At 46.5% G+C, this 20,938-nt stretch overlaps 1 protein-coding gene across 2 annotated transcripts in view; it reads left to right on the forward strand.

Annotated features, from left to right (window-relative positions):
* The window catches only part of TMEM241 (transmembrane protein 241), a 150,946-nt gene extending 137,866 nt beyond the window's left edge, over positions 1 to 13,080 (forward strand). Inside the window, exons 15-16 of one of the 2 annotated variants that reach the window (XR_004029647.1) lie at positions 11,019 to 11,193; positions 11,292 to 11,572. Coding sequence is in view for 1 of the 2 variants with exons in the window: in XM_003262004.4 (XP_003262052.2) it covers positions 11,019 to 11,079 (61 nt within the window). In the remaining variant the exon portion in view is untranslated. Of the gene's footprint in view, positions 1 to 11,018 lie in introns of both variants that reach the window. The other variant, XM_003262004.4, reaches the window with a different exon arrangement.
* The last annotated feature ends 7,858 nt before the right edge of the window (positions 13,081 to 20,938 follow it).

Here is a 20,938-nt window from a genome sequence, read left to right on the forward strand (position 1 = left end):
TCACTAAGCTATCTGAGCAGAGACCAGAAGGAAGTGAGGGAGTGAGCCATGGGGATGGTGGGGAACAGCAGTGCCAAGGGGTGGGGAGGAAGCAAGAAGACCAGGGGCTCTTGCCATGATCTAGGTGCAAGATGATGATGGCTGAGAACCGGCTGATAGCAGTGGAGCTGGGGAGACGTGGTAGGATACCTGAGGCACTAGGATTTGAGAGAGGGGAGTCTAGGATGACTTCTAGGTTTGGGGTCCGAGCAACCGAAAGAATGAGGTTGCCTTTACTGAGATGGAGAATGTTATGTGAAGAGCAGGGTTTGGCAAGGTGGTGGTGGAGGCGTATTGGGCATTGGTTTGAATGTATGAAGGCTGAGGTGCCTGTTGGACCACAGAGTGGAGATACAGGAATAGGTCGTTCGCCAAATCAGCCTGGAGATCCAGGGAGGGGAGAGCCTTTCTGTGCCTTGGCCACAGCACGCATGTGTCTCCTCAGGGCTTCTGGGCCTGTCACTTCAGCCCGGATGCCTTCCTCCCTGCTTTCAGTTGGCCACTACTGCTCATCACCCAGGCCTTCAAATTGAGGTGACCTCAGAGAGGCTTCCCTGGCCACATCCTGTGCAAGCCCTGCTAGCTTTTTCCTGTCGCCTTGCTAATTTCCTCCCTGACCTTTCTGACTGTTGTGACCAGATTCGTTCCTTTCTGCCCATTAGGGTCTGCCTCCCTCCCGGAAGCAGTGCGCAGGACCCTGGGGGTATGCAGGAGACAGCTGGGTGTGGGGTAGTGTTCAGCAGGGCAGACCGGGACAGGCAGGCTCTTCAGAAGGATGGCTGAGCAGGGCAGATGGGGACAGGCAGGCTCTTCAGAAGGATGGCTGAGCAGGGCAGATGGGGACAGGTGGTTTCTTCAGAAGGATGGCTGAGGCAGGGGCATGGCTGTGGGGAGACACAGTGGGGACTCAGAGTCCCAGGAGGTAGGTGTGGCCATTGTGATGGTAGCTTCAGGACAGACCTCCTGGAAAAGGCCACACTGCCCTGCCCCATAGCCCTCAGAGCCCGTGACTCACAAGGGAGGTTTGGGCCATGAGTAACACAGGGATGCACAGAGAAAGTACTACTGTCGGAGAGGACCCAGCTGTGACCAGCGCCCCAGGCTTGCCGTCCGCTCAGGCCCCGGAGCTCTCATCTGAGACAGAAAACAGGCCTTCTGAACTTATTAGGACCATGTGCCTCTCATTCAAGGGCCAGCTGGTTATGACCACATGAGGACAAGAATGAAGTGATCGGGTGGGTTTCACCCCTGAACCCTCTACACAAGACCTGCCCATTGGAGAGTTAAGAATGTTATCTATTCTCATTACTAATATTCAAACCAATAGGTGATTGTTACCAAGGGTTTGGGTTGTGGTCTGCAGGGAAGGCGAAGGTGAGGGAGGAAGTAATGGAGAGTTTAAACGGTTAAAACAGCTCATTGCTGATGAATAGGCGTGCTTTAATTTGGGGAATATGTATGTATGTATTTTTAAGCAATAGAGTAATGCATGCTATTTATAAGACATTTAAAACAATACAGAAATATATCAAGTAAAAAGCGAAAGTCGCTCATCCTTCACTCCCTCAAACTCCTCTTGCCAGACGTCACTACGGTTCGGTTGAAGGGTGAGAACAGTGCTGCATTTGGCCAGGCATGTGTAACCCAACGGAGGTGGACTCTGTTCACTGTAGGAGGTGTTAGATCTGGGGGCCTAGCCACAACAGTGTTTCTGAAATGAAACCACACTGAGCAGCCCTCACACACATCACACATAAATAGTCTATTCCTTGGGCTGGTGACAAAGTTTTGTTTCCTTCCCTGTGACCAGGGGCAGCCTGGCCTCAATCCTGGATGCTGCACATTGTGTAGAAAAATTCACATTTGTTGTTGCTGCTCACTGGTCTTCTGTCCTTTGTTTTAAAAAGGAAAAGAAGCCTAGGACCGCTTTAAGATCATGCTTATTTCCATTCTAGTTCCTATATATTACTTGGCAGATTTTTCCCCCCCACGGAATAGCACTATAAAATTGAAGTGCAGGCAAATTTTGGAATAGGTTTTTACATTTCTTTACCAGTATTATCAGGAAAGAAAAAGCATAGTATTGCTTAGCTTTGCTCAAATATTGCCTGACTCTAGAAAATAAGTATTTTAGCTGGGTGCTGTGGCTCACGCCTGTAATCCTAGCACTTTGGGAGGCCGAGGCGGGTGGATCACCTGAGGTCGGGAGTTCGAGACCAGCCTGACCAACATGGAGAAACCCTGTCTCTACTAAAAATACAAAATTAGCCAGGTGTGGTGGCTCATGCCTGTAATCCCAGCTACTTGGGAGGCTGAGGCAGGAGAATCGCTTGAACCCGGGAGGCGGAGGTTGCGGTGAGCCGAGATCGCGCCATTGCACTCCAGCCTAGGAAACAAGAGCAAAACTCCATCTCAAAAAAAAAAAAAAAATAATAAGAAGAAAGTAAGTATTTTTTTCCATGCCTGCAATCAGAGTAGTCCTAATAGCTGATCTTTCCCCTTCCTTCTTCTTTTTTTTTGCATTTGTTTGCATGTTGGACCTGCTGAGTTGTCACTTGCTTAAGTCAAGGACCACCATGCTGGCTGGTGGGAGTCAGCACTGGTACCCAGGTGTGCCCAGGACAGCCTCCCATCTCCCAGGTGGCCGTGGATGCTGACATAGCCACAGAAACAACAGTGTTAGAACATCGGTAGGAGATTCATATGGGATAAATGTGAGGGGCAGGACCAGTGGCCCTGTGGAATACCATGATGGGGAGTCTAAGAGGTGACCTTGTATCTCATGTGGCCTTGGGCTGGAAGGGGTTCCTTCAATAAACAGACATTTACCAGGTGCCTCATATGTGCCAGGAACCATTCTTGGGTAAAAGTCAAAAATCACTGCCTCTGTGGTGTCTGTAGATGCTCATTGCCCTGCCTGAGGGCAGGTCCATATCTAAATCATCCTAGATGGACAGAAATGAATGGTTTTGCTCACTGCACTCAGAAAATGGGATTTCCACCCTTTCTTAGGAGTGCCAGTGAGGGCATTTCCTGCCCCAAGAAGACAAATGGAAGGAAAAATTAGGAAATGTTCCTACACCTTCCTCTTCCTCCTCCTGTTATGTCTTCCTCTTCTTTTTAATAGTAATAGCTAACCATTTATTGGGCAACTACTGTGCCTCAGACATTTCTTATATTAATATTATCTCATTTACTTTTACAACACTCTTCCAAGTCATCCATATTTTAAAGATGAAGAAGCTGAGGTCCAGAGATACTTATTTTCCCAAGATTTTATAGCTACTAGGCAGTTGGACCAGGTTTCAAACCCAGGTCTCTGTGTACAAAGCCCTGTAACCTGCTAGAACTGAATTGAAAAACACCAAGGATTTACAGCAGTGTAGATAATGTACAGGCGGAAGCTCATGAGGGAGCTGTAAGGGAAAATGGCTTAAATGTTCCCCGTCCCACCAGTGTGATCCTCCCTAAAGAGTATGTAGATGACTTGACAGCAGAGGAAACAAACAGAGCGTCACCCAGCACAAGACAGTCCTAATTCCTGTTCAGGGACTGACAGCAAACTAAGAATGTCCAGTAGACATTTTTAGGGAGGAAAATCTCATTGTCATAGGTTTTTTATACCATAGCTATAATTCCATAATATCAATCAGTTAAACATCTTTATTGAATGACCGCTGTATGCACAGTATGTGGAAACCATTAAGAAATATAAGATATCCAACACCTAAGGGGTTTTCAAAGGAAGGGCAAATCAGAAAGCTAATTCATTGGATGGATCAGATAGTAACTGTGTTAATGCCCAGTGAATATGAAGACTGAAGGAGGGAGAGAGGCCAGGAGTGTTTGGAAGGTGCCCCTGGAGCTGGTGTGAACTGGGCCTTATGCAGAGGAAGAGGCTTAGCTGGGCTGAGAGTTGGGGGATGGAAGAGGACTGGGCCCCTCTCACCTGGGAAGACAGGGCAGCCAGTGGAGACTCAGTGATTTGTAACCAGAACTGGGGCTCTGAAGCAGGGAGCTAATCTTTCTCCCCCCTCTTCCTCTGCAGCTGTCCTTCTGGGGAGGGGTGATACAAATGGTAGGCAGGTTGACATCCCAAAATCCAGCTGCCCAGAGAAGAAACCTTTATATCCTGAGATATGTATATGTGTACATGCGTCTCTCTCTCCCTCTCTCTCTTTCTATATGTAAAGAGAATATATGTATTTTATATATATGTTATATATAATTGATAGATATATAATGTCATTTATATATAATTCTTGTTTTATATATGATATATGTTATATAACAATAATTATATATTTTTTATTATATTAATTACATTTTATTATATGAATTATGTATAATTATATATAATGATATGTTATATAAATATATATATATATAAATTCTTGAGACTTTTCCCCAAATTTCTGTATCCTTAACTTTCATAGTGTTTGTCTAAATTCTTTAATTTTTTTTTTTTTGAGACAGAGTCTCACTCTGTCACCCAGGCTGGAGTGCAGTGGCGCGATCTTGGCTCACTGCAAGCTCTGCCTCCTGGGTTCAGGCCATTCTCCTGCCTCAGCCCCCCAAGTAGCTGGGACCACAGGCGCCTGCCACTGCACCTGGCTAATTTTTTGTATTTTATTTTTTTAGTAGAGACAGGGTTTTACCGTGTTAGCCAAGATGGTATTTTTTTTTATTTATTTATTTATTTATTTTTTTTTGAGACGTAGTCTCGCTCTGTCACCCAGGTTGGAGTGCAGTGGCGCGATCTCAGCTCACTGCAAGCTCTGCCTCCCGGGTTCACGCCATTCTCCTGCCTCAGCCTCTCCAAGTAGCTGGGACTACAGGCACCCACCACCACGCCCGGCTAATTTTTTGTATTTTTAGTAGAGACGGGGTTTCACCATGGTCTCGATCTGCTGACCTCGTGAATCGCCCACCTTGGCCTCCCAAAGTGCTGGGATTACAAGCGTGAGCCACCGCGCCTGGCCTTATTTATTTTTTTATTTTTTAAACACAGGGCCTCTCTATGTTGCCCAGGCTGATCTCAAACTCCTGGCCTCAAGCAATCCTCCAGCCTCAGCCTCCCAAAGTGCTGAGATTACAGGAGGGAGCCACCACTCCCAGACCAGCCTAGCCTAAATTCTTTTTTTTTTTTTTTTTTTTCCTCTGGAGATAGAGTTTTGCTCTGTCGCCCAGGCTGAAGTGCAGTGGCGCAATCTCAGCTCACTGCAACCTCCATCTCCCTGGGTTCAAGCAATTCTCATGCCTCAGCTTCCCAAATGGCTGGGATTACAGGCACACGCCACCGTGCCCGACTAATTTTTGTATTTTTAGGAGAGACCAGGTTTTGCCATGTTGGCCAGGCTGGTCTCGAACTCCTGGCCTCGAGTGATCCACCCGCCTCAGCCTCCCAAAGTGCTGGGATTACAGGCGTGAGCCACTGCGCCCAGCCCCTAAATTCTTGACAATATCTTTCTCTCTTACAAGTAAGCCTGCATTGACCATATTTTGTACAGAATTTCGAAATGAGCCAAAGAAACCCAGGTATTGAACTGAACGTGAGAGCTAAGAGTAAGACAGCTCTCCAGTGTGAGGAAATGCTGAGTCGTAATAGTAAGGAAGCAGGCGTCTGTAAGAGGCTGTCTCTGGGCTGTTTCACATCCTGTGAACTTTATGGTATGCCCTGAGAAAAATGGAAAGAAAGGCTGTGTGTTCCCAAATCAAGGAAACAGAATGTGTGATTATTGCAAAAGGAACCTTGACTTTGGAATTTCCTGATTTTTGAGGACTCCTGAGGTTAAAGATGGTGTGTTTTCAGCCTGAAAGAATTTTCCAACCACAAAGTGAACCACCAGAAGAGTGGACTGTGCAAGACACAGAGCTGGTCTGCCTTGTCCATATACTAGGCGTGTTCAAGCGTGGCTGGGTGACCAGCTCTCAGAGCCCAGGCAGAGGCGGCGGCTGATCCCTGGGGCATGGGACTTTAAACTGATCAGAAGTCACAAAGGGCAGAGGCTGCAGGCCTATTTTGTTTGGACCTATTGTGTGTGCTGGTATAGTTACTATTTCTTGTCATTTGCCTTTCAGATTTTAAGTTAGTCATCACCATTTTGAAATCAGGTGATTTCCTCATACAAATCCAGATTTCCAGATTCTTTTGAAAATGTGGAGCAGCTGTTAATGTTGGGCCTGCATTTGCACACAGCAGCAGTTGCTGGAATGAATAGAGGCTGCCTCCTCACGCTGGCGTGTGCTCTCCAATCCACCATGGGCTCCACCACCCTGGCTGGCTGAGGCTGGAGGACCCTGCTCCAGCCAGTAGCCTTGCATCCATATATTTGTATATTCATGCATTCCACCAAAGGGCTGGGCTGGGCTCTGAGACTACAGAAGGAAGCAAGGCACATTCCCTGACTCCAGGGAGATCACCGTGTAGGGGATAAGTGTTCAAATATATATGTCATTATCCTCCTCCTTAGATGGACAACAGCTTAGCTACACAAAGTAGGCCATCTGCAGTAGGGCTTCTCACCCAAAGCACTATTAATATTTGGGACTGATAATTCCTTGTTTTGAGGGGTTGTTCTGTGTCTTGTAGGATGTCTAGCAGCAAACCTGAACCCCACTCGCTAGATGCCAGTAGCACCCCCTCAGTTGTAACAACGAAAAACGTCCCCGACATTGCCAAAAGTCCCACCCCAGTTGAGAATCACTGGTCTCAAGTTCATGGGGGCTAGTGGAGAAAATGCCATTTGAAATTTCAGCAAGATCTTAAGGAACTTGCTCATCAAATGAGAGCTTTGGATCAGCTCAAGTGTCAGGTCCTCAGCTGCTCCTCCCACCCCCTCTGTGTCTGTGTCTGGCTCCGTAGGCACTTGCTGCACTGAGTGACAGGTGGCTGGCGCCATCTCTCCCACCAGGCTGTGAGCAGCTCTAGGAGAAAGGGTGTGTTTCATTCACCTTTGCGTCTCTAGGCCTAGTGTTGAATACTTGCTGAATCAACACTGAGTGGCCAGCCTTCAAAATATTGTATCCAAGAACAATTATAAACCGAAGTACCCAATATTTTTTAAAGTCTTTAATTAAAAACAACTGCTCTCATCCAGCCAATTATTATAAAAACAATCTATTTCAAGCCCAGTAATTTAAATATCCAGATTTCTATTTAATTGTTCATTTTTAATTAACAGTTGTATAGTAATATTAATTCCCTCTATTTCAAAATTCAGCAAAGGAGATTTGAAGCATACAAAAGAGAAAGATACTGACCTCAGAGCAGTATCCTTGTCAAGTGGAATTAATTATGGTGACTCCTCTCCTCTCCCGTTTTATAGACGGGGAGAGTCACCCTTCTCTTTGGAATAGTTTAAGTACAAGGAAAGAAAAGAATAACAAAAATGCAACTTCTTTGTTCTAAAGATTCCATGATCACATTTTTCCCTTTGCACATCATTCACTGAACTTGCCATTGATCGCTGTTTATCAGCCATGAGGATCAGTTGAACTTGAGCCTAGCACAAACTTCACCAACACTGACAGTCTAGAAAATGATCATATATAATCTTTGAGTAAAGATTTCTTATCCCTTTAATTTTAAGGAACTTCACGGAGGCTGCCCAAACCTATGTATAGAAAGAATGAATTCAGGGGCAAAGAAAACGTCCCCCATCACACTCCAAAATACCTTCGGGATCACAGTGTCTGAAATTTATGAGTTCTCCATTTGAATTAAAAATTTGAAACCTCCTCTTTAAAATTCTATGTAAGAAGGGCCTTCTCAATAACGTTGCTTATTACCTCTCCAATTTTATCATAATTTAATAGATTATGAAATCATTCAGCAGGGCCCCGAGGAATGGAGCGTGGGGCAGACACATTGTGGGTGAGGAAGAGAGAAAAAGGAAAAAATAGTTTAGGACCAAACTATTTTTAGACCAAATAGTTTGGGACTTCTCCCATCTATATAGATCTATATAGATGGGAGAAAGGGGATAAAATATAAACAGTTTAACTATTCATTGTATCGGTATTTATTGAGTGCTGCATTAGGCACAGGGCCTGCAGCCAGGTAAAGGATGCAGCCTCCATCCTCTGTCTACTGGCTCAACAGGAATTAATTGAATAGCCACAATAATAAATGTAAAATTTAGATGGAGCCTTCAGTCCCTCATAGGAGAAAGAGAAGGGCTGGAGAAGTGCTGAAAATAAACCTCTGGAAGAGAAGCTAGTGATGGATATTTCTGGCCATGTGTGCCCTACAATCTGATGTTTATGCCTTGGTTACATGAAGTTCGTTCATTTCAGGAATGATGGGGATTACAAGATTTGCAAACATTCAGTCAAGCTCTGACTTAGATAGTTGTAATGCTATTAAGATTCCTGGACCCATGTCAGCCTTTCCTGCTGTTTAGAAAACAACATCAAAGCTCACCTCCCTGGCTCTCCTAACAGTAAACCGAACCAAGGTTTGTTTTCATTTTTAGTATTTACTAAGCTGCTTTGGTGTTTCATAAGGTAGTTCAGGCAAAGGGACAGAATGCAAGGTTATTATACTCCAGCATTGTTCTAAGGCTATGGGAGTAAAAGTGGCAAGGGGCCAGCTGCTACCCTGGTTTTCTCCCTGGTGATGAAGGAGGATTAGTGGAAAGTGTATAAAATGTCCGAGCCTCTGGTTACATTTGCAGAAATAAAACCCTCCGAAACCCAAAGCTCCGTGCAGCCCTTGCATCTGGTCGCAGTGACTCTGCATTGCCCGGGAGCTTGGCAGGGTGGCATACGTGCTCTCGAAGGGCTACAAGGGGAACGACAGTCACTTAAAAGGAAAAGCCAGGTCTTTGGAGGTGAGCCTGTGTGCAAAAAGAACGCTTCCCCTTCACAGTCATGGCTTTTCCAAAGAGGAGAGGTGATAGAACCCCTCAGCATCTGGGGTCCTGAGCTGGACAAGGGACAAGCAGCCTCCCAGCTTCACAAAGGGGCCTCGTTCCCAAATAGGGTTGTTGGGAACTTGAGTCACAATTTCTCACAGAGACAGTGCTGACAATGATGATTACAGATCTAGGGAAGTCCACAGATAGTCATTTGGTTTGTAACATGGACATTCATTCCAGCTACATTCTTGTGTGTTAAATAGGATCGATCAACTTAGTTTCACTGTTATAGTTTTATTTCTGTAGGAAAGAGGAAAGTACATCCCAACTTGGAGTAAGGTACTAGGCATCGATCTCCCTCGGCTCCCTCTTCTCCATCCCCATTGTGAACCAAGTGGGGGACATCCTCTAAGCCCCTCAACCTGACTGACCAGTGTCTGCTGCTGCCTTCTCCCAGAGGCCTTTAATCACCAGAGAGAGGAGATCACGGTGTTTGGGGGGATTCTCCCGGTCTCTAAGCTGAGGAAGGAGTACACTTGTTCTCTCTTGCTCCGGAGAGCAGCTTTGGCCTCGCAGGCGAGGTTGTAAGAAATTACTGCTGTAGAGTTAGTGTGATGAAGGGCTGCCTGGGTCAGCGTGGGGGAGGAACATGTCTCAGTCCCCACCAACCCCAGTGGCTTCCACAAGTGAGACGCCCATGGAGACGCATGTGAATCCAGTGACCAGAGCCACTCATCCATGGGACAGGCTTGCCTTGCTCAACAGGACGTGCCCCTCACTAGACATCTTCAGGCAGAAGTTGGGCGGCCCACCGGGAGGACCACCGAGGAGGAGATTGCTACTCTCAGAGGGCAGTCGGCTGGAAAATAATAATAATCCTGTTTTAGTGATTGTCCATCATAGGTAAACACAGGGGTGGGTTGCTTCTGATATATTATTTCTAAGCCTCACAGAGACTGTTAGATGCGATCATCTCCTGTGGTACAGATGGAGAGACTAAGACTGAAAACGTACGCAAGATCACCTGACTAACAAATGCCTGTGCCAGAGCTTGAATTGGCCTGATTCTAAAACATATTGTTTTTATATTCTCACTCATAGTCAATTCATTCCTATACTGAAGTGGAAAATGGTGTGAGTTACCTGTATGTCAGGGTCACCCACCAAAGGAGCATTTTTCACAGGGTATGTAGCGTGAACAGCCTATGTGTGTGTCATACACTCAGCACCGCAAACATTGAAGATACAAAGGCGCCATGGCCTGGGTGTGTGTTGCGAGTGAGCATATGAAGGATTGGGGTGTTGGGTAGGCAGATAAGAGAGGAAGGGCAGGAAAGGGTCTGACCAAAAGGGCTGTTGGCAACTCTGAAAAAGGGACTCTCCCAATCAGACACCTACCACCATAGCCCCTTGGTGATGGCCCAGCACAGGCCCCAGAAGACTAACGGGATTCAGATAGTCACCAGACTGTCTATGGTGAGGTTCAAAATAGAAAGTGGAGAGGACTTTGGCTGTATTACATTTAAGGCGTGTTAAAATATTCAGCTCTTCTTCCCTCACTGTCTCCAGTTCTCCCACTGCTTTTTCATTTTCAGATCACTGGCCATGTTTCTTTCTGTGCTGGTGGGAAAATTATGATTTCCCACTTGTATTTTCACCTTTAAATGTTCTGTAGTTTAAATGAAATGAAAACTGAGATTGTCACCTTAAGTTTAAGAGTATGGATACCTGTGTGATTTCCTATCCATCAGCCCAATTTGCCAACAGCACCAGAGGCCTCTATGGGATTGCTCCTGCCAGAAGTCTGTGTTTCCGCTAGAGAGCACTAACCCAGTGCATCACCCTCACCTGGTCAGGATGTGTGGGACTCTTCACCTCCTTCCCCAAGGGAAGGTATCAAGCCCGCCTCCCAGCCTTCTCACCTCCCATGTGTACCTGAAGTCTGCCCCGAGGGATAGGAGCGATTCCTGGGCTTGACCTGGAAGCATGGCAGTTCGGGCTGGTGATGAGTCACAGTCACAGAATGAGGGGAGGCACCCCTTGCCCTGCATATGTGGGCGCCAGGCAGCTCAGGGGTCCCAGGGGAGTGGAGAGCTGACCTTCTGCTGTTGTTTGCAGCCTCCTGCTCGGTGCACTTGGAGAGGCCTTGCTGGTTTTCTCAGAGCGGAAGAGCTCCTGAACAAGATGGTCAAGAGAAGGAGACTCACAGGCTGCTGCGGGAGAACATCACCCCTGGTCTCATAGCTCCCTGTTGAATGTGTCAGAAAGAGGAACGCAAGGACAGTGAGGCCAGGTGGGCAGGGCCATCACCCTCACCCAAGTGAATGTGGTGGTGGCTGATGAGGCCCAGGCCCTGGTGCTTCAAGGAGCATCCTTTCTGGGGGTCTGCAGGTCGCGGCAGAGGAGCGGTCTGTTACATCTTCCCACTTGGAGAACCTCTCTCAACCTCTCTCAACCTGGTTCTGCAGAAACAGGAAGTACAGGATTTCATGGGCTGGCTCTGCTCGCCTCAACTGAGCTTCACACTTCTGGATGCCACATGCTCTCTCCCAAACACTGCTTTCAGTGCGAGGTAGTGGGCCCTAAGGGGTTTGGTTGTCTTTTTTTTTTTTTTTTTTTTTTTTCATTTTTAAAATTTTAAAATTTTTATTTATTATGATTTTTTAGAGACAAGGCCTCACTCTATCACCTAGGCTGAAGCGCAGTTGTGCGATCACAGCTCACTACAGCCTGGACCTCCTAGGCTCAAGCCATCCTCCTGCCTCAGCATCCAGAGTAGCCGGTGTGCACCACCAGACCCATCTCATTTTTTCTATTTTTATTGTTTTAGAGATGGGGATCTCACTGTGTTGCCCAGGCTGGTCTCAAACTCCTGGGCTCAAGCAATCCTCACACCTCAGCCTCCCAAAGTATTGAGATTACAGGCATGAGCCACTGCACCCGGCCTTTCTCATTTTTATTTTTAAATTGACAGATGTTAACAGTGCGCATTTATCACGCACAATACAATGCTTTGGGAATGGTTAAATCTAGCTAACAAATGCATTACCTCACACAATTGTCATTTTTGTGGTGAGGCTTGGTTGTATGTTTTGTTTCATTCATGTTTTTACATCCTTGGAGTCTCCTCTGGGTCCGTCCTTTCTTTGCTGTCATGCTGGCTTGCCTAAGGCCCACCCCCACCTGTGTACGAGCATTTTAAACTCTGGAGTGAGTGACAGCCTTTTTGTGGTTGATGTTACTATTTATTTCCTGCCTCTAAACTTCTCGTGGTCCTTATAAACTTGTCAGGATGTGTGTTGCATTGAATTCTGCATGTCCTTGTTTTGCCCACCCTTAGGTTAAGCTGGTACTAACTTATCACCAGAGGAAACAGGGTTTATGAGCACTGACAGATGTCTTCCCTGGGCAAAAAAATAAACAGTATATGTATACACACACACATACACATTTATATTTATATTTCTTAAAGCTTTTAATCTGTTTCATTCCCTGATATCTCAGAGATTTCAAATCATTGAACACTGAAGTATATTTTTGAGGCCAGATGAAAAATTGTATTAAAACCCTATTCCTGGTCAGGCATAGTGGCTCACACCTATAATCCCAGTACTTTGGGAGGCCGAGGTAAGCAGATCACCTGAGGTCAGGAGTTCAAGACCAACCTGGACAACATGGTGAAACCCTGTCTGTACTAAAAATACAAAAAAAATAGCCTGATGTGGTGTTTTGTGCCTGTAATCCCAGCTACTTGGGAGGCTGAGGCAGGAGAATCACTTGAACCTGGGAGGCAGAGGTTGCAGTGAGTCAAAATTACGCCACTGCACTCCAGCCTGGGCAACAGAGCGAGACTGTCTCAAAAACAACTACAACAACGACAACAACAAAAATCCTATTCCTTGCCTTTGTAGGAGTCAAAATAAATGAACTTCTTTTTTCTTTTTTTTATTATTATACTTTAAGTTCTGGGGTACATGTGCAGAACGTGCAGGTTTGTTACATAGGTATACACGTGCCATGGTGGTTTGCTGCACCCATCAACCTGTCACCTACATTAGGTATCTCTCCTAATGTTATCCCTCCCCTAGCCCTCCACCCCCCGACAGGCCCCGGTGTGTGATGTTCCCCTCCCTATGTCCATGTGTTCTCATTGTTCCAAAATAAATGAATTTACACAAAATGGTCACTTGTTTCTGAACCCACCAAGAAGGTTTAAGAAAATAATGACTAACTATAATTATTTCTGTTCCTAATAGATGTTTCAAATACCTTACCACTCTGCCAGGTATCGGAGAGTCTGGGCCATTCAAGGTGACCCATGAGTCCTCGGCAAGCAGGGAGCCAGGCCCTGTAGTGTTGAATACCCACGTCATTGATGGAGACCCCCTGCCCCGGCATCCAGGAAATAGGCCTTGTCCATACGCAGCCCCATGGAGAATACAGTCAGCTCAGTCGGTGGCTGTTGTTGCTTCTGCATGTGTTCCCCAACTTGTTGAGAAAAGAAAGAGAAAAAGAAACAGATAGCGATGGATTCATGTATTTGGAACTTGAGTACCTTAAATTCATGTCCCTGTCTTTTCTTGGTCTCTGTTTGTCATGTAAGGTAAAAATGCTAAGAGTGACCTTAACACATATGGCTTTCAACTTACTTTTGTTGTTGTTTTGTCTTGTTGTTTCCATGAAAAATATTTATTTTTTTTTCTAACCTCCAGCTGATTAAACAGGTACCTTACTCTTACGGATTTGGAGGAAAAATAATAGTAGCTGCCTGACATATCCTCTCACTTTGAAGAGTCTCTACTTTTTTTTTTTAATTTAAATTTTTTTTTATTTTTAGTTCTGGGGTACATGTGCAGGTTTATTACATAGGTAAATGTGTGCCATGGTGGTTTGCTGCACCTAGCAACCCATCACCGAGGTATTGAGTCCAGCATGCATTAGCTATTTTTCCTAATATTCTCCCTCCCTCCCCACCCCCCGACAGGCCCCAGTATATGTTGTTCCCCTCCCTGTGTCCATGTTCAACTTACTTTTGTTCTTCATCTAGGACGTCAAACTTTCTAGAGACTGAGGGTCAAATAGAAAATCTGGGTTTAGAATTGTCCTTATTCTCTTGCTCCCATAAAACTCTATACAACGGAGACCAGTTCTTTTCCACTTGCAGAAAGTGGCATCTGTCCAAGTGTCATTTTATACCTGTCTTTCCAAGTGCCATTTAAGCAAATGGAGGTTCTGATGACTGCAAAGAGCCATGCAGTTTAAACCCAGTCCTCTTTCCAGCAGAACTGGCCCCAAAAGCTTTTGCTGAGAAGTTTTAGATCCTTTTTCAAATGGTTCTCTAGCAAGCCTGTGTTTGTTTTTGTTTGGTTGTTTGAATCACCTTTCAGAGTCCTGTTTGGTTGTTTTTTGTTTGTTTGTTTTGTTTCATTTTCTTGAGATAGGGGTTCACTGTGTTACCCAGGCTCGAGTGCAGTGGTGCAGTCATAGCTCACTGCAGCCTCAACCTCCCAGGCCCAAGCAGTCCTCCCACCCCAGCCTCCCAAGTGGCTGGGACTACAGGCACGTGCCACTACACCCAGCTAATTTTTTATTCTTTGTAGAGATGGGGTCTCACTATGTTGCCCCCTGCCCATTGTTCTTAAAATCTCAGATCTTTTCTTACATTGACACCAGCAAGAGGCAGAGGATAAGGTGTTTCGTCAGTATGCTATCAGTTTCCTTCAGTTTCTATTGGTTCTTGGGCCTTTTTATTCAAGCTTTAACCACCATCTTCTTTTTTTTTTTTTTTTTTTTTCGAGACAGAGTCTCGCTCTGTCACCCAGGCTGCAGTGCAGTGGCGCGATCTCGGCTCACTGCAAGCTCCGCCTCCAGGGTTCACGCCATTCTCCTGCCTCAGCCTCCTGAGTAGCTGGGACTACAGGCGCCCGCCACCACGCCGGCTAATTTTTTTTTTTGTATTTTTAGTAGAGACGGGGTTTCACCGTGTTAGCCAGGAAGGTCGCGATCTCCCGACCTCATGATCTGCCCACCTTGGCCTCCCAAAGTGCTGGGATTACAGGCTTGAGCCACTGCGCCCGGCCTAACCATCATCTTCTATGCCCAAGTTCACATGCTCACCACTGAATGGTGAGCCCAAATACCTGAACAGTGGAGTGGCCCCCTCACTGTAGCCCCAAGCTCTCATTATCTGCTCGGGGAGTCTCCAGGTAACCCCACACTCTCCCTTTACCCTTGGGTCCTGTTTAGTGCCTGATGACCTTAATCCTTGCTGGACCCCAGTCAGAGCCTTGGGATTTTGGGTTTTTTAATTTGTATAAATAAAGAATATGCTTTCTATTAGGAGAGGCAAGGTTGTGTACAATGGTGTATTATTACTAATCTGCTGTGGATATAAAGAAAAATAAGGGCCAGGCACGGTGGCTCAAGCCTGTAATCCCAGCACTTTAGGAGGCTGAGGTGGGAGGATTGATTGAACCCAGGAGTCTGAGACCAGTCTGGGCAACACAGTGAACCTCCATCGCTACAAAAATAACAAATAAAAATTAGCCAGGCATGGTGGCACACGCCTGTAAGTCCCAGCTACTCAGGCGGCTGAGGTAGGAGGATTGCTTGAGCTCAGGGATCAAGGTTGCAATGAGCCATGACTGTGCCACGGCACTCCAGCCTGGGCAACACAGCCAAACTCTGTCTCTAAAAATAATAATAAAAGAAAAATAGTTTATTTTCTTTCCTTTGCCTTTCTTTCTGTTCTCTTCAATACCGGCAGGGGAGTATTACAGAAAATATTGGTGTTAACCCTGGGGAGGGAGTTCTTGTAGCTTTAACCCAGATCCAGACTCCTCTTTCTGCCCACATCCAGACCACTGAGCTTGAAACAGAGAAGGGCCCACCCAGTGCCTCTAGCCCTGTGCTGTCCAGTGTGGATGCCCCTGGCCACCTATGGCTTTGGAGCACTGGAGTGTGGTTGGGCCAAATTCAGATGGGCTGTAAGTGTAAGAACACACTGGTTTCAAAGACTTAATATTTTTTAAAAAGAATGTAAAATATCACATCATTTTTCTATTGATTACATGTTGAAATAATATTTTTTATATATTGGGCTGAATAAAATACACTATCAAAATTACTTTCTCCTGTTTCCCTTTACCTTTTGTAATGTGGCTGCTAGAAAATTTTAGTTTATAGATGTGGCTCCCTTGATACGTCTGTTGGTCATGGGCTGATTTATATTCATTCATTCATTTATTTTTGAGATGGAGTTTCGCTCTTGTCGCCCAGGCTGGAGTGCAATGGCGCAATCTTGGCTCACTGCAACCTCTGCCTCCCAGGTTCAAGCGATTCTCCTGCCTCTGCCTCCCAAGTAGCTGGGATTACAGGCATGCACCACCACGCCTGGTGACTTTTGTATTTCTTTTTTTTAGTAGAGATGGGGTTTCACAACGTTGGTCAGGCTGGTCCCGAACTCCTGACCTCAAGTGATCCGCTCACCTCGGCCTTCCAAAGTGCTGGGATTATAGGCGTGAGCCACCACGCCTGGCCTTATTGCTGATTTAGAGCAGTTCATCTACACTGGGCCCAGGGAAGTGGCAAAAGAAGGGGGTGTTGCTGGTTGTTGCTGGGGTTATTGACCCAATAATAATATTTAAGATTATAGTTACTGATGCCTATTTCGTGCCAAGCACTGTGCTAGGTACTCTCCAGGCTCCCTGTCATTGATTCTTCCCAGTGGTAGTGCAGGGGACATTCTCTTCATTTTACCAAGGAGATCAGAAAGACTCAGTAACTTTTCCAGGCCCACCCGGCTGGGACTCGAATCCAGGTTATTCAAAGCCCATGCTTTCAACCTTCATGCTAGAGAGTTCTGTTGAGAAGGAGAAATGAGATCCCCGTGTCTCACAGGGGTTGTCAGTTCTCCAAGAAGTGCTGAGGTGTGGATTCCTCACATCTCTGAGGTGATTTGTGACTCTCTTCCTGAAGGCCATGCTCCTTCCCTTTGCCACCGGTCAGGGTCTGTGGCCTGCACTGCAGCTGCCTTCCCAGAATGTCCCAGTTTCTTTCCCCAGCCTCCTCCCTTGGGTTCTGTCTGAGACTTTTCGTGAATGGGGTTGGAGCAACCAGGAGCACTGGGGAAATGGCACTGCTCTCACCTGAACTATCACTCTGAGTGTTTCCAGAACACGCAGCCACTGTTTGTTGGTTCTCAAGCTTGGTTGCAGGCAATGGCATGTTCAGATAGCTGAGGAGCTCGAAGGTTGAAGGAAAAGCTGCAGCTTCCGGACCCTGAGAGACAGTGTCAAGAGAGGACACCATTCTTTTCTCTGGGTCTGCATGCCCAAAAAAGGGAGTACAGTCACAGATCGGGGTGAAAGCACAAGCAGGTAATACCGTAAGCAGTTAGTCATGCTTGGAACCTGACATCTCTATTGAGAAGTTGCCTTGGACAAAGTATTGAAATAGGATATGGAATTGGCTGGAAGTTCAAATGGCTGGGACTCATTTGAGGTTACTTAATGGCCCTTTGATCCTTGTTCTGGGGAAAGCCAGTCAAAGGGGTGAGACTTTTGGGCTTCTCCTGGCCCCACCCAATGTCCCTGGCTTCAGGCTGTGTCCCTGAGCCCAGCCCGGAGAGAGGCAGTGGTGGCTTGTCTCCAAAGATGCCCCACCTCCATCCCAGTGGTATTCATGATGCTATACAGTTCTGTTCCTTTCTCTTGGGTCTGGGCTGTCTCTGCGACTTACCTGTAGCCAATAGGGTGTGATGGAAATGGTGCTATGTGACTCCCAAGGCCAGGTCAAAGCAGCCTTGCAGTGTCTGCCTTGGTCTTCTGATAGCCTCAGGAGCCCTGAGCTGTCGTGCAGGAGAGGACAGGCATGGGTGCTCCAGGAGACAGGCCCCACTGAGCCCAGCCTTGCAGCTGTCTTGCCAAACCACTCAACTCATGAAGGAGGCTATCCAGATCCTCCAAACCAGCCTATCTGCCAGCCAAGTGCCATCAGGTGACCTCAGTCAGTGCCACATGGGGCAGAAGAATCACCCTGTCCAGCAGTCCCTGAATGAATTCCTGCCACAAAAGCATGAGATATGGTAAAATCATTTTAAGCCACTAAGTTTTGGGACAGCATGTTATGCAACAATAGAAAATAGAGCTGAGGCCCACCGTCCTATCCTTTCTGCAAGATGCTGGCATAAGTGGGCTGTCCTCTGAGACCCTTGAACTCTGTTCTTCTCGGGCAGATCCAGTCTGGGCTCTCTGAGCCCCTCCCCTGTCTAGACTCTTATTCTAGGAGCACTGTTCTCCACTGCAGCTGACCTCAGCCCAGACTCTGTCCTCGGAGGAAGACCCCACAGACGGTCCATGACTTGTTTAGACCCCATTGCAGGGCAAGACCCGCAGCCCTTAGCCATCGGCGCAAAGTACGTCATTCATTCAAAAGATACTGAGACCTACTGAGTGCCAGGCTCTGTTTTAGGATCTGAGGATATAATCACAAATGAGATGAGCCCTCCTGGAACTTACTTTCTAGTGGCAGAGACAGGCAACAAACATGGGAATAGAATTTCAAAATGACGGGTGTGGTGGCTCACGCCTGTAATCCCAGATCTTTCAGAGGCCAAGGTGGGTAGATCACCTGAGGTCAGGAGTTCGAGACCAGCCTGGCCAATGTGTTGAAACTCTGTTTCTACTAAAAAATAAAAATAAATAAATAAAATTAGCAAGGTGCAGTGGTGGGCACCTGTAATCCCAGCTACTTGAGAGGCTGAGGCAGGAGAATCGCTTGAACCCAAGAGGTAGAGGTTGCAGTGGGTCAAGGATGCGCCATTGAACTCCAGCCTGGGTGACAGAGTGAGACTCCATCTCAAAAAAAAAAAAAAAAAAAAAAAAGAATTTCAGAGTGAGTTATATGCTTTTAAGGTAATAAGGCAGAAAAGGGAGACAAAGATGGATTCTCCTGAGGAGATGATGGAAGGTGAGGAATTTCTCTTCCAAAATATGCAGAATCACACACACCCACTTAGCATATAGTCTGGGGGGATTTGTTCTCCCTGAAGTCTGAGGACCTCTCTGGGCTGTAGATTTCAGGTGAAGGGTGACTGAGTGAGATATGTTTTAGGGGACACACAGGCAAAGTCCAGAAGCCCCACAGGCAGACACCACCCCCTTCCCCACTGCTGGTTCTGGGAGGCCAGGGCAATCAGGCCTCCATGGGCCCTGGGCAGGCCCTTGCTGGCTGGCTCTGGGATGCTCTAAGTCTGGCACAGGAGAGAAGATAGGCAGATTTGAAATGGACCCCATGGTTAATTTCAAGGGCATGAAACGTGTGGGAAGTGCTGAGAAAGTGCCAGGAGGGAAGGTGCACTCTCCAGCTGTGTGGCCCATCACCAGGCTGGCTGGGGCCTCTCGTGCTTCACCCACGCGGCATCTCACTTCACACTCTCCAGGGGCCTCTGATGGAGGACGTGTATCTTTCACGTGCGTCCGTGTGAAGAGACCACCAAACAGGCTTTGTGTGAGCAATAAAGCTGTTTATTTCACATGGGTGCAGGCGGGCTGAGTCCGAAAAGAGAGTCAGCGAAGGGAGATAGGGGTGGGGCCATTTTATAGGATTTGGGTAGGTAAAGAAAAAAGGGGGGTTGTTCTCTGGCAGGCAGGAGTGGGGGTCACAAGGTGCTCAGTAGGGGAGCTTTTGAGCCAGGATGAGCCAGGAGAAGGAATTTCACAAGATAATGTCATCAGTTAAGGCAGGAACAGGCCATTTTCATTTCTTTTGTGGTGGAATGTCATCAGTTAAGGCAGGAACCGGCCATCTGGATGTGTACATGCAGGTCACAGGGGATATGATGGCTTAGCTTGGGCTCAGAGGCCTGACATTCCTGTCTTCTTATATTAATAAGAAAAATAAAATGAAATAGTGGTAAAGTGTTGGGACAGTGAAAATTTTGGGGGGTGGTATGGAGAGATAATGGGCGATGTTTCTCAGGGCCGCTTCGAGCGGGATTGGGGCAGCGTGGGAACCTAGAGTGGAGAGATTAAGCTGAAGGAAGATTTTGTGGTAAGGGGTGATATTGTGGGATTGTTAGAAGAAACATTTGTCATTTAGAATTATTGGTGATGGCCTGGATACGGTTTTGCATGAATTGAAAAACTAAATGGAATAAGAGAAGGAGAAAAACAGGTATTAAAGGTTTTAGAATTGGGAGGACCTAGGACACTTAATTAGAGAGTGCCTAAGGAGATTCAGCATAGTCCTGCCAGCAAAGATTATTTATTTACTTTAAGAGTTGACAGTGGCGGTTTGGGGGTAGCACCAGGAGATATCAGCTGTGATGGCTTGGAGAAACAGTGTAAACCAGCAGTGTAAACAAGAGCAGGGCATGTATGAGTAGTTGAGAACAGTGAATAGGAGTATGACTAGACAGAAAGTAGTAGGGATGTCAAGTTTTTTGGGGCACAGTCTAAGTTGGTCTGGTGTCTGGGATGAGACTGGGGCCTAATAAAAAGGAGCGTCCATACAGGAGCTTAAATGGGCTGTACCTTGTAGCATTCCGGGGACAGGCCTGAATTCTGAGAAGGGAAAGTGGTAAAAGTATTGTCCAGTCCTTTTTAAGTTGGTGGCTGAGCTTGGTGAGGTGTGTTTTTAAAAGACCATTAGTCCGTTCTACCTTTCCTGAAGACTGAGGACTATATGAGGGTTATAAAGGTTTCACTGAATACCAAGAGCCTGAAAAAATGCTTGGCTGATTTGACTAATAAAGGCTGGTCTGCTATCGGACTGTATAGAGGTGGGAAGGCCAAACCGAGGAATTATGTCTGACAGGAAGAAATGACCACCATGGCCTTATTAGACCCTGTGGGACAGGCCTCTACCTATCCAGTGAATGTGTCTACCTAGACCAAGAGGTATTTTAGTTTCCTGACTCGGAGCATGTTGAGTAAAGCTAATTTGCCAGTCCTGGGCGGGGGCAAATCCTGAGCTTGATGTGTAGGGAAGGGAGGGGGCCTGAATAATCCTTGAGGAGTAGTAGAATAGCAGATGGA

Source organism: Nomascus leucogenys, chromosome 4, assembly GCF_006542625.1.
Source record: "Nomascus leucogenys isolate Asia chromosome 4, Asia_NLE_v1, whole genome shotgun sequence".
Classification (NCBI taxonomy): domain Eukaryota; kingdom Metazoa; phylum Chordata; class Mammalia; order Primates; family Hylobatidae; genus Nomascus; species Nomascus leucogenys.